The following is a 13550-nucleotide window of genomic DNA, read 5'->3' on the forward strand; positions in this document are numbered from 1 at the left end:
CCGGCATGCGAAGACAGGGAATGTTTAATCACAAGTTGGCGCTCCAGAAGGGTACTAAGGCGCTCTTGCGAGCGGGCCGTATGGTGGTCTGATTTGATGGAGAGCAGAAACAAGTTATCTATAACTCTATGCGGCGGCGGCGCAAACAATGCAGTAAAAAAAAATACCGATAGAAGACCCCTGTAAGCACAAAACATTGGTGCTCATATTGACGCAGCACGGATCTGAGTTCCTTCTTAGCGATCGGATTTGCTCACAACCGTAGCGTGATAAAAACCATCACACCCCCATACGTCGCTCTGCGGTGAGAAAACTTATCGGTGAAAGAGGAAGCGCCTTTCCACAATTGTCGTTGTTTTTCTCTTCCCGCTGCCGTTATCAGTTGCCGTCAAGGCAAGGAAGGAGTAAGACCTCGCCGTCCCCCGCGAGGAATTCGAGAGACAGCCTGGCACAAGACATCGGCGTGGGCAGGGACTGACACACCAACGGTTCCAAACTTTCACCACTGAAACCGAGTTCTTCGTTTCAGACTTGTTCCCTCCGTTGCCTTGGAGGTGCCTGATTTATTTCAACCATTTTCTCTGTTCATCAGGGAGACAGTGAAACGATTCTCTCGACTTCACTTCTACCCGGTTCGTCTGATTACCGCCTGGCTTCAGCTCGCTAGTCTCTGCGTTTTTGCACTGAAAAAAACCGTACCGAATTTTGTCTTTCATCTGCGTCGTTTGTTCGCATCTTGTTCGAGTTGTATATTCTTTGCGCGGGTGGGCTTCCGCTTTTTCTGCAACCGCTTTTATATCTCCTCTTCGCGGTGTCGGGGGGGTTGCGAAGCTGTGGTGTCTCCGTTCCAGTCACGTCTCTATGCATCTTGCCTCCTTTCCGCTTTCGTTGGAATTTCCGGCTTTTCTGTTCTCCCGATTTGCGTGTGCGCCATTTTTCGTTTTTTTGCGCTTTACAACTCATCTGGGACTCCGGGTCTTCACGCTTGTCAAAAACAAATACATGCGCTTTTCCCCCCTATACTGAGGTCAGCGATTTCCATCACCCCTTCTCCGTTTGGATATATTTCTTACCTTACTATCGCGTTTTTCGTTGGCCCCATTTGCTATTTTTTTCATTTTTGACTCCGTTTACCCCTCTCCTTACGGAACGAGGCGCTTGTCCCACTTTTCTCCCCGCATTGGCGGCCTCCGACGCTTACTTAGCTTACCCGAAGGCGAGGAGACGGAGGGCTTGCGTCTTTTTTGCCTGGCCTGTTTCTCTTTTGTCAACGTGTCTCTTGCCACTTGCCGTACATTCCTTCCCACGTAGTGATAGCTTCACATTCCTCGGCCTCAACAAGAACGAGATCCCTCTTCTCTCCGTCGGGCTTTGAGATTTTTTTGCAGGCTGTCTCTCTCCGCTTGTTCTTTCCTTGGTGCCTAGACAGGAGGATACTCGAGACGTTGCGGAAACACGATGGAACACAAAGTTTCAAAGTTTCAGTTTTGACGCCTACGCGTGAATGAAAGGTCTCCTGTTGAAAGAGGCATAACAAATACGCCGGGCACATAGAGGGATAGACACGACAGGACAAGACGAGACAGATATCCACGCTTGTCGAGGACTCCACCAAGTCTTCATCCGACCCATGCTATGGCAACGAACAAGGAAGACAATGGGGCCACGGTGGGCGGTGAGGTGTACGTACACCAGAGGCAGTCACTTTGGCAGCCTGTTCATTCTGGTGGCTCTTGTGTCTCTTTTCCTATCTGTTTTACAAGGTGTTGTCAAGGGGTCACCCTTCTTTTTCTTTGATTCGATGGGTGGTGGAGCGCTTTTCGCTCGTCGGATAGTGACTTTGACAGCCGGGAACCCCATTTCCTCTCAATACGCGTGCTGGTCTTCATCCGGATTTCCCTCCATTCGTTGCCCCTTCTCTGAGACTTTTCTTCGTCCTCGTTTTCGGTCTTCTCCGTCTTGCACGTCTTCATGGGGTTCACATGTCACTTCTTATGTTCCGTTCCCCGTTCCAGTCGTTTGCCTCCTGTCTACGTTCTTGCGCCGTTCATCTTCCGCATCGTCGTGGCAGATGACACCAGGACATGCGGCTCCTCCTCCTCCTGCGTATCGCTTTCTAGCCGTTATTTCCCCACGCTCCGTGGAACAGAACTGCTATCGTGCTCAATGTGCCGTTCCGCCTTCCTCATCATCATCGACCGCAAGTTCGTCCGGCTCCTACTGTTCCCCCCGGGTGTCTTCGTCCGCTCTGTCGCCTTGCCCTTTCTCTTTTTGGGGTCCTACGTCTTCCTCTCTGCAGTCAGGTCCCGCATCTCCCGAGTTTCTTTCGGATAGCCGCTCGCCACCCTCGCATGTCCCCTGTGAAGGCCTAGCCTCGCGAAACGCAGAAGAAAACGAGAAGGTCCGCCCCGCTCGCGTAGCTGAGATTTCGTACTCTTCATCGTCTCCTCCCTTCCCGTCTCTGCGTCCAGTATGCCCTGCGATCACGCGAACATCAGCGCTTGCCACAGCAGTTCCTCGGTGGTGGAGCAGTCCTTCCGAGACACAGCAGAGAGAAAGTGGGGACTCCAGCAGCCAGAGCCGTGCACCGACGACTGCGTCAGTGGACGAGCACACGCATACGTCGAACGACGCGAATGACGAGCCCGCCACCGGAAGGATTGCGGACTCTCTCGAGACTCCTGAACAAAACGGTGAGAGGAAGCCTCGAGAGAGAGGAGAGGCAGGAGGAACGAGGGAAGAAGCGAGCACAGGAGAGACCATGCACGACAGAGAGGAGCGGAAGTCTTTTGACTATGCTGGGACGGGGAAGAACGATGCAGCGCGAGCAACTGGACGTTCACACATGTGGGCGGGAACCGAATCAAATGAGATACCCAACGCCGAGTCGAGAGCAGCATATCCGGTCCATTCACCGGAGAATACTCGGAGAGACGAACTAGAAGGCAAAGAACAAGGCGATTCGGAAGAGCAAAGAAAACCGGAAACACACAGAGAACATACGAAGGACCAGATAGGCTACCCACATCGGACAGTGCGGTCGGGAAAAGAGAAGCAAAATGAAGGACTACGGGACGCGATCGCCATGCGTCACCTTCAGCGGCGCTTTAGCCCGGGACATGCGAATTACCGCATTCAGAAGGTACGGTAGGGCAGCACGGCCAAAAACAGGCGGCAGCAGCGATTTTGGGGATGCAGACAGCGACCACTCTTGCATGCGTTTAGATTGAGATTGTGCTCCCCTCGAATATCTCATTTCCCGGCGACTTCAGAGGCATCCATGTTACCGTTGTGTATGTCTATCTGCAAGCATAATGCGACGCCACTGTTCATACATTACTCCAGTGGGAGCATGACTCTTTATGGGAACCGAGGAGTCTTTGCTTCGCCCGCTTAGCTCTGTGCTGTGTTCCGTTTTTTATGATTCTTCGGCTTCCGAAAATCCAGATGGCATCGTTCGCAGTACACACCCAAATTTTTCTGTGGAAATCGATCCGCCGCTACACCTACTTACATTGTTTTTTTTGTGTGTACGGGCCGGCGTCGCTAAGTGGCAGTATACTCAATCCCTGCTCCACAACAGGAGTCGCTCGCCTTCTTTAACCCAATATAACTGAACCTGGATCCATGTATGGGCGTGCCCAGCTGTCTTTTTCTGCTCCTCCATTCTGGGCGCATCGTCTTCTTGTCCTCGTCTCCACAGGAATTGCAAGCCTTCTTGTCCAACCCCCCTCCGAACTGTCGGGTGTACGTGCACCCGTCAAATATACGTGTCTGGCTGATTGAGATGACAGGAATGGAAGGAAGTCCCTACGCGAACGAAATGTATCGATTAAAAGTCGTCATTCCCCCCGATTATCCCTTCAGCCCTCCAACCTGCTTCTTCCTCCAACCGGGTAAGGAAGAAAACGTGGCCTTGGTTGTAACGTAAAACAGCTTCGAGAGCAAAACGATCGTTAGGAATACCGAAGGACGACCTCGATGGCTGTTTGGGCTCTCCTTGCTCGAAAGCCAGCAAAGAGTTGCCTCTCACTTGCTTCCTGTGCATGCCCACTGTTTTTCTCTCCCCTGCGCGTTTCGGCTTTGATCTCTGATAAACTTTCTCGGTGGGCAGCTCCTCACCTGCCCGATGTCCGTTTTCAAATGGGAATGCGTCTGTAAAGTTTTTTTTTTCTCAGTGGGTTTGTCTCTGTTCCGCTTCCAACCGGGCAAGCCGTGCTCTTCCAGCCTTCCATTCGTTGGCCTGTAGTTTGGATCCCTGCGATTTGCTTCACGTCTGCTGTGGTCGCTTTTTTAGCTGCTTCTCGTCCGCCCAGCCCTCTAACACCGATGTCGGTTTTGCTTTCATCGGTGTGCAAATGGGGAATTCACGCCTCTGGTCCACGTTGCTTGCCAATCAATTTTTTTCGGTGCCCTGTGCTGTGCTGCAGCTCCTGTGCACGTCCATGTCTACTCTAACGGAGATGTCTGTCTAAATCTTCTCGGCTCGGACTGGAGGCCTTCTCTCTCGATTAGCGCGATCGCGGTCGCGATTCTGTCCATGCTAACGAGCGCAAAACAAAAGCAACTGCCTACGGATAATGCCGCTCGTGAGTCGTGCAGCAAAAGAAGGAAATAAGAGCAGGCAGGATACTTGACCGAATCTGCGATATGCTTATGAATTGTTTCATCGTAGCGGGCACCTACTAATGAAACATGTGCATTTCAAGCTTTCCAGTGAAAGTTTTTGGGAAAAGCTCGGTAGTGGTACGCAAAGTACCTGGTCTACCGTCCCAGTTGCGGCTAAATGACATACGACTCGACTTTGTACCCATTTAATTTGAACCACGCTCGTCATAAAAATGCGCCTGGGGAGAAAAATCCAGTCCATTCTGTGCAGTCCACTGACACCTGGAAGGAGACAACAAAAGTGCATGCCGTGAAACTCGTGCAGCCTATAGACAAGCGGTGGATTTTCAAATCAATACTGAACACCACTATTGCGTGCCCCTCTGTTTTTTGTCTGTTTCCTTCCCTTTCGTTTATACAACAGAGTAGCCTTTGAAGCAACCTCAAGTTTTCTCCTTTTTTGTTCTCCTTCGCACACGCAGATATGGATGTTCCGGCTGGCCATCATGGCACTCAGTTCCTGTACCACGACGACAAGGTGTAGTGGCACTAGGAGAAGGAAGACACGCCGGTTTCGTTTTGGATAACCCCCTTCCGAGAGAGACGCTGGTATCTCAAGGCGTTTCACAGTCTCGTTTTTGTGTGAACGATTCCGTGCTCCACTCTCCGTCGTTGAGTGAGGAGCAGTGCAGGGTGGGGGGACCATATGGAGAAAGTGTGGGACTGACACAAACGGAAAGGGGAAGCTTGATTAGTTTCTCACGTAGCAAACCTTTCTGCCCGGGCTTGGAGCCGCTGTTGTGATTATTGCAGGCCGTGTCAATGCACGAGATGCCGCTGTAGTTGCGCGCTGTGGAGGGCATTCAAGAAAGTGCGGTATGGCTTGACTTGCCGGGTCTCCGCATTTCTTCGAACTTAGATCAGTTCACCAGTCTCGTCAACAGTGGACTGCTGCCCATTTCAACATGCCAGCCTCACGCTGCCACCACCTCGCCAGAATCGGGGAGTGCTTCATAGAAACGAGCGGAACGTCAAGACCACTCCTAGTTGACTATCTACATTACCGAACGACGAGGGTCCTACTGCCTCACCACTCACCACGAGTTAAAGCGTACCACTATGGCAGTGTTCACGTAGAACTGTCCGGGACTGCTTTTTCGGCTGGCGGCGGGAGCGCTTGCGGCAGGCTGCGCTGACCTTGCACAGCGTGGCCGTAGGTTAATTTAGGGTGATGCTGGGAGTCACCGGTGAAGCTTCAGCTACCCTTCGCGAACCAGCTTCGAGACACACCCACCGCGGAAACAGGGCACAGGAGCGCAACCTAAGAGTTGCCCGTAAAAGCGCGTCCTGACCGCGGAATGGTACAGGCGGGGCCACTTTCACAGTTTCAACATCTTCCACTGAGACCCAAATGCTTGAGCAACCCTGCAGGATGGAGTCTGCGGTTGAGGTTGCCTTCCATCTCGTATGCTTATACGGCAGTCCAAGCCTTTGTGAAATTTCCTCAGTTGGTTAGAGTCGGGTATGATATTCGTCACCCACCGATCTGACATCGTTTTGCCTCTGCCATGCTACGGGCGGGTGTGTAAACCTCATTTGCGTGCGCCCTAATTAATGGATAGTACATTCGGAAACTGGAAGATCCACTATTGACGACGTGCGCCAAGCATCTTTCCTGCAGAGAACGTGAAGGGCTACGTCGCTTCAACAACGCCACTATGTAGCTGTATGAAAACAGTTCGCGTTGCAAGGAGGTTCGCTATATGTGTGACTCCTTTCAGGGCCGATAGCGCGTTGGAGGGTTTTGAGCCGTGGAGCTGGTGTATTCAAACTTTGAGTAACATGAGTGCTGATCAGTGACAGCCGTAACACGGCTCGCGTCTCCGTGAAGCACGCTATTCCGAAGCACAGAACGCGAGCCACGAAATGCAAGATGACGTCCTTGTGGATTAGTAAAACACCGGCGCTTTTCATCGTCACATGCACTCCCCGCCTGGACTGTCCACGAGGCTGACCGCCCCATTTCGTCTCGTGGCGTGAACCAAGACACAGACAAGTGCCTTTGTTGTAGCCGCGCTTCCGGTTCATCCGCTGCTACTTTTCCCAGCTTCTTGTCGCCGAGAGAAGAACTGAGTCGCGCAGTTGGACAAGACCCGACCTTCCTCTGATAGACTTGCAGACCACTTCGTCCTTTTGTCTTCGAAGAAGACTGCTCGTGGGGCCCCATGAAGGAGCCGGCCACTGATGTGCAGAACTGACGCACTGCAATGTGACGGGTGCGCGCTGGGTTGCCGCAGCACCGTTCCGCGATTCGTTCTTTCGCTCCGGCTTTCTCTCTGCCTGAACTCTTTCTGCCTTTCCCAGTTCTCTGCTTTTCGGTACGGTCTGCGCGGAAACGTGTGACGCCGAAAACTGAACCGTTGTTTCCCAATCCTGTTAGCAGAATGGCAACGGTGGCCCGGATGCCGCTGCCAAGCAGTCGAAACAAAGCACGAACGCGCACACCGTCCAGACATCCGGGAAGGTCCGCTATTGGCCGTTCCAGCGATTCGTCCCCACTGAGGCATTTTGTCTCATCTTTGCTTCTGTGAACATTGCATTCTGTGTTCTCCATCCTGTCTCCGCCTGAAGAGCTTGCAGCTACGCCGTAACTCTCGGGAGGCATGGAAGAACTAACGCAGTTGTGTCGCAGTCTCTGTCTCGTTGACCAGAGCGACGTAATCTCTTCAGTTTCCGCTCAAGTTGCCCCGCTGTCGCTCCATGGAGTACGTACACTCTACTTCGCGCCATCCTCCGGGTGGCAGTTCTCACGCGACAAACATTCACAGCAGAAGTGGATCGTTCGTTCTCCCCTCTGGACCTTGTTCTCCCGTATCGCATCCAAGTTCACCTGTCCCGCAGTGTCCTGCCTGTCGGGAATGCCACGGCGTCTTCGCCTATACCACGCTGCCGCAACGTAGTGACGCACACTCTCCACTCGAGCGTTCTCGACACGCACTGCTGCGACAACCGTTCCTGTTTTCGAAAGAACAGAGAGAACCAGAAAGTTCCCAGGGGCCTTCCACCGATCCGTATCGGGGGACTTCCCCCCGCGGACCGGAGCATCAAGAAACGTCTCGTGCGCCGCACACGGAATTCGTCGGATTCATTCGAAAGCAGAGAGAGAGGAGCGAAAGCTTGTCCAACTCTTCTTCGGTGCATGCGCGGCCACCGTCGGTCTTGTTCTCTTCTCTATCGTCTTCTACAATGACGCCCTGTAAGACGGGGGACACAGGAACAATCGAGCGAAAAAGTGGATGACAGAACGTTGGACAAACGGAAGAGGACAAGCTTGGACGGAAAGGCAGGGGCGAAGGAGAAAGGGCTGACCATCTTTCGTCACTGAGCTCACAGTGTGCCACCCTTAGCATATACACCTTGCCACAGTGTATCGTCGCTCTCCTGTGCTACACGAACGGCAGTTTATTCATGTGTGTCCACCTGCGGTTGAACGCACTTCCCGGCAGAACCGTCTGTGTCGTGTCCGCTCTTCTTCTCGTCCCGCTGCGTTTTCCACGGTTTTGGAAAAGGATGCCCGTGTTTGCCGTGTGCTCCAAATTCTCGAGAGGCAACAGAAGAAAGTTGTCGAGAAGAACGTCAGCAGACACCACTGTACGAGACAAAGGACGCACGCCAAACGTTTAAGTGTTTGCGCAGCTGCTGGTGATGTGAAACGTTCCATACGCGCTTATACCTCTGTAGAGAGATTGAGTTGCGCTTCAATAGTCACGAAGTTCGTAGAAGTGACGGAGAGAAGATGCAGACAGGGAAAGGAAGTGTGGAGACGCAAGAAAAATCGTCGTAACATGCCACGCTGACTTTGTAGGCCTCTTCGAGCGAGACGCGACACAACTCCACAGTGTGTGCTCCCTTTTGTAGCGACGACGCACACCCGGTTTCTCAGTCCAAAACCTCCTGGTTCTATTCGAGGGGACCGTAAACTCTGCAGGGGAATAGCAAGTAGGAGACTGCTGCGCCTTCTTCGTTCCAGGGGTATTCACCCTCGATCGAGAGGACCGGCAGAGCGCAAAGGAAACTCCAAGGAGACTTGGCCTGCGTCGTGTTGGGGAAACACAATGCGCGGATGGCCTCTGTGTGTTTCGTGACCGGATCTTCGTTCTTCCGTTTGTTGCCACTGCGCCGTGTACTCTTCTCTCGCTTCTGCGCCTTGACGTTCCCTTGCCTTTTGCCTCTGCCTCTTTCCCGTCGCGACTTCTCCCCGGTCTGCTTCTCTCCGATCCTTTGCAGATTCGTGATCGACGGCCGAGACGTGTTCACACAGGAGCACCACGTCGTGACTTTTTTCTACACCAGGTTGTGGCGAAGAGAAACAGCTGTCGACCGACAAGACGGAGCGCACATGCAGTTGCCATCCTTTTCTCTGTCTGCTCTGCTGGCGGCCGCTGCTGTCACAACACAACACGAAGCGCGCGTTCCGCTCGCGTCTGAAGGCGCGCCTCCCGAAGGATCTCAACGTACCTTTTCGCTTTCAGCCGTTGCCGCTTCACGCTTTCCGTCGCTGGCCTTCTCGAACTTGCCGAGGGCATCTTCGTCAGCCGCTTCTCTGCGTCCCGGGTCGCCCTCGACCTCCCCTCTCTTCTTGCAGTCCGCCGGTCAGACGGCGCCTGTTCCTTCGTTCCCTGCGTCTGCTACAGCTTCCACGTTGTCTGCCGACTGTTCTTCGGCGGCTGGTGCGCTCAAGCCTGGCGACTTGGAGAGCGGCAGGGGAACACGCGCAGACGCGGGCAAGGGCGCAAAGAGGCCGACGGAGGGCGGGGCTGGCGGGCGCTGGGAAGAAGGAACCGGACACAGGGGGGAACAGCGGCGCAGCGAGCAGTCAGCAGCGCGAAAAGGAGCAGACGAACCAACCGAGGAAGCAAAAGAAGCAGCGGAAAATCCGTGGACGCGACCCGACACTTTGCACAGAGGGGAGTCGCCTGTGCGAGAGAGAAACAACGCGCAAGAAGCAGCGGAGCCCCCCGGCAGAAGAGAGCCAGGGGGAGGAGACCAAGAACCAAGGCGAGAGACGCAAAAAGGAGAAGAGGGCGAGGAAGAAACTCGACCAGGCCAAGAGGGAAAGGCTTTGCCCGTTTGGGAGGACCGAAACCACAGAGTGGAGCCGATGAGGCAGGGAGGCGGAGATAGAACGTCTGCGAGCGTCAAAGATTGGGAGACGCCGAGCCACCATGAGCAGAGAAATAGAAAGCAACACGAGGGCGGAAAGAAATACGCCGTGCTGCCTGGAGCAGCAGACGAGACGCAGGAGAACCTCGCAACGGGTGGACAAGGAACAAAAGACGAAGACACGGGGGCTGAGGCCGCAGACGGACGAGGAGAGACAAGAGACACGAGCCACGGAGAGAGGCTGGAGACCCGCGAGACGCGAAAAGACAAGACGTTCGAGGACGGAGATAGACAGTCCCGCACAACTGGAGACGAAGTTGCTGGTGGTTCTACCCTGCCACACACCGCAGGAGATACAGGCAAACAGCCCGAGCTGAAGTCACACCGTTTTTCTCGCATTTCATCTCCACCTTCGCATACATCGCCATCGCGTTCGGATTCGTCTTCGTCCGCTCTTGCGTCATCTACTACTCTTCTTCCGCCCCACTCGTATCTGTTATCTTCGTCTCCCACAGTTTCCTGGCCTGGTGTGCCTTCTGTGGAGGAGGCAGACACACAAAGGCCGCCAGGAGGAAAACTCAGGGAAAGCGCACATAACGCGGAACTGACTGCTGTCGAAGGCTCGAAGGAAGAAAGGATGAGACTTGCTTCCTCTTTGTCTTCTCTGCCAAAGGCAGGCTCGCGAAAAAACGAGGCATCTACTGCAGCAACGAGCGTTCTTGAAGGACGCGCTCGGTTCGATGAGAAAGCCTCCGGAATCCACAACGCAACTGCAGACACTACCTCAGAAAGCCAGTCGCTGTCTTTTAGCGCGCCGTCTCTTCCGCCTTCCTTCGCTTCATCCTCTTCGACACCAGAAACCCGAGCAAGAGATGAGGAACTCGCCCCTCCGTTGAATGCTTCTTCTTCGTCTTCCCACTCGCAGCCGGTTTCGAAGCATAGGCACGAAGTCCAGGAACAGAACGTGAATATTCTCCTCGCGTCGTACAACGCATGCAAGACATTCACATGCGGCGACGGCAGGTGAGAGGAACGAGGGAGACCCGCTTGTCTCTTCTGAGCGTGTACGCCGTTACCCTTTTCGGTTTTCTCTTTCTTCGACTTTTGGGTGCGCGCTCATTCGCGTTTTGCCCGCCTTTTTTTCTTTGTACTTTCGTCCGCCCATTCCGGCATCTTTTTTCTCTTTTTCTACCTTTTTTTCAGATTCACGTCATTCTTCTCCTTGTCCTGCTTCTCCGGCTTCCTCGTTTCGCCCTGCTTCGTAGTCGGGGGGACAGCGTACGTGACTGTCAGCGCGTATCTTTGTTATCTCTTCTGCGGGGGCTGCGCTGTCTTCGGTTTGATTTTCCTCTTCGGGATGTATCGCTCTCCGGTGGAAGAAGAGGTGGAGGTGGACAAGAATGGCAGCACTCTTGCCTTGGCTTTGGCGTCGTTCACGCCCGCGTTGACAAGACCCGGTTCGTCGCTTCGGCATTGCTGCGGCGGCGAAAAGCTAGTAAGGAAAATGTCTTCTGCATCGTCCCCTGCAGCGCCAAGAAACGAGCGAAATCTCGAGGAGAAGAAGCAGGAAAGGACACGCGCCACAAACGAGAGTGACCAAATGCGCAAGCACTCTTCAGGGGCATCCCGCCACCCACCGTCGTCGGCATTGCCCTCTTTTCCCCGTCAGGGAGATGAGGCGTTGACGATCGGACCAGAGCTTCACGCCGTGTTGAGGTCGCAGACATCAAATGACTGGAGACGACCCGACAGCCTCTCTGTCGAACGCCAACACTTGCCGCCCTTCCTCCGTTCATCGTGGAGTAGGTTATTTTCGTTTTTTTCCTTCTCACGAGAACGTACACCGCTACGCGGTTGTCTTCCGAGTTTCAGCAGCAGCAGGAGTCAAAACGCCGTGCACTCGCAATACGTCCATTTGCCTGCACACAGGTCTGCTGTTTTGTATCTATCGCCTGCCTGCGGGGGGCAACGTGGAGGACGCGATCTAACCGGAGGGGCAAACCGCGGTTACGAGCGAGAGGATCGCCTCCTCGTTCTTCGAGTGCACAACGTGGTGGAGGCGGAGCGCAGAGAGGCGGGGAAGCAAGAGGCGCGCAAGAAGGGGGAGACAGACGAACACAGCGACCGCAGGGGGTTCGCTGGCTCGCGTGGACACTCAGGTTGGCCACCGTGGGCCTTTTGAATGCGTGCAATCTGGCCAGCATGATTGTCTTCGAATACCTCATGCTCCGAACTGTTATACAGAACAGTGGGACAAACGAGGCGTATACGAATGGACTGAACGACCTCCTTCCCGCTGAGACGTGGAGACAGAATTTTCTCGACTTCAGGTAACACTTAGGGCAGCGTCGGAGGACAAAAGGGAAGCACACCGAAAACAGTAAGAAGCGGACTCAACGGACGAAGCTAAGGCGTGCTCAGTATTCTCGTCGATGACACGCGACTGAGTAACGTTCTCTCTGTTGAACAGTGTGCAGCGTTTCGAATTACAGCTCGCGGGGGGTTCCGGCAACGAGCTTCAAGTGAAGCGGAGTACAAATCGGCTCCAGAAATAAGGGGCATTTTACCGAAGAGTGGAATGAGTGAGTCAGACGACGTGTCCCTACTTTGTTGTATCGCTGCAAAACGATCAGGTGCGCCGTCGTCTGCGTCAATACACAAGCGTGATCTATGGTCCCGCTGAATGTAGTTGATTAGAAAATAAAAGAACACAGAGGTGGTACGTAGCGGGTCTCCTTCAATGCCTTGTCTCTTTTTTATGTGTGTCCCCCTGCATAACCTTTTTTCCTCCTGGTTTTTCTGTCTCTCCCCGCCTCTTGGCCCCCTCACTCCCGATCTGTGTCCCTCTGTCTCTGTCCTTCTTACGCTCAGCGTTTCTTTGGGCCCGGCGTCGTACTGTCTGCTTGCCCTCGTTCCTCTTCTCTTTCTCCAGCGTCTCTGCCTGTCTGGTCTTCGAGAAATCAGAGAGAAGCAAGAGTTCACGTACCTCCACCATAGATACCTAGACCAGAATTTCTTTTCCACGCAGCAAAAAATACAAGCTTTCATTTGAAAAATTACCAGGTAAACAACGGGGTTTCACCCTAGCGGTAACGCGCGTCCGCTGCTCGCCTTTGTCAATCAGATCAGATCTTTTATATTAGGCGAAAAGGTTTCTTACAGGGAAGAAAACATAGTGGAAAGGTGGAAGATCCAAGTGGGTTGAAGGTACGACAAAACGTTTCTCGAAATCGAGCATGTTGGATTGTCGCCACATTTGAAAAACCACACCGCTGTATGGGTGAATGCTGCGTCGACAGCGAGAGAGAAAACAAGGGAAGACAACTGCAAGAGAATCTGCAAATTTCCTCGTGCAGACGTTACGCATTTTTGCTTTCCAAACTACCGCCTGTGGAATTCGAAAACGTTTACTTACGAAATCCATGCAACACACAGGGAAGACCACCAAAGAAATGGCTATGCAACTCGATACTCACACCAACGCCTTTTTTCAGAGCTAAAAAGAAGCAGAAGGTACCTGATCTTTTTTACAGCTTTAGGTTTACGTTCAATTCTCCCACGGTCGTATCTCGTGAAACATACGAATAAGGAAGCAGGACTTCTTCGCCCTTTCGATACTTTCTGTAGGGGGAGATGCGATTGCCAGTGAATAACCTTTCGCACTCGAAAAGCACCATCTTCATTTCTTGAGTCTCCTTACAAAGCTCTTTCCCGCCTCTTAAGTACATGTTTCGTGGCCCGTAACTACAGAAAGGGAAAAGCGGCCATGCCACGAAGAA

At 53.4% G+C, this 13550-nt stretch overlaps 3 protein-coding genes across 3 annotated transcripts; all 3 read left to right on the top strand.

Annotated features, from left to right (window-relative positions):
• The first annotated feature begins 692 nt into the window (after positions 1-692).
• On the top strand, positions 693-6632 carry TGME49_295990 (ubiquitin conjugating enzyme E2, putative). Its single transcript, XM_002371487.2, has 4 exons — positions 693-3142; positions 3704-3896; positions 4431-4589; positions 5091-6632. Exons 1-4 carry the CDS (start codon positions 1631-1633, stop codon positions 5150-5152), a joined length of 1926 nt encoding a protein of 641 aa, XP_002371528.2. The 5' UTR covers positions 693-1630; the 3' UTR covers positions 5153-6632.
• A 2099-nt stretch (positions 6633-8731) lies between these two features.
• TGME49_295980 (hypothetical protein) lies at positions 8732-11953 on the top strand (the record flags this gene model as incomplete). Its single annotated transcript, XM_018782292.1, has 2 exons — positions 8732-10794; positions 10975-11953. 2 exons carry the CDS (start codon positions 8732-8734, stop codon positions 11951-11953), a joined length of 3042 nt encoding a protein of 1013 aa, XP_018638545.1.
• Positions 11954-11973: 20 nt separating this feature from the next.
• On the top strand, positions 11974-12823 carry TGME49_295970 (hypothetical protein; the record flags this gene model as incomplete). The annotated part of the gene is made up of 2 exons (XM_002371485.2): positions 11974-12101; positions 12643-12823. The coding sequence occupies 2 exons, from the start codon at positions 11974-11976 to the stop codon at positions 12821-12823; spliced, it is 309 nt and encodes a 102-aa protein (XP_002371526.1).
• Between the last annotated feature and the right edge of the window lie 727 nt (positions 12824-13550).

The sequence above is a fragment of the Toxoplasma gondii genome, chromosome Ia (genome assembly GCF_000006565.2).
Source record: "Toxoplasma gondii ME49 chromosome Ia, whole genome shotgun sequence".
NCBI classification, from domain to species: Eukaryota; Apicomplexa; class Conoidasida; order Eucoccidiorida; family Sarcocystidae; genus Toxoplasma; species Toxoplasma gondii.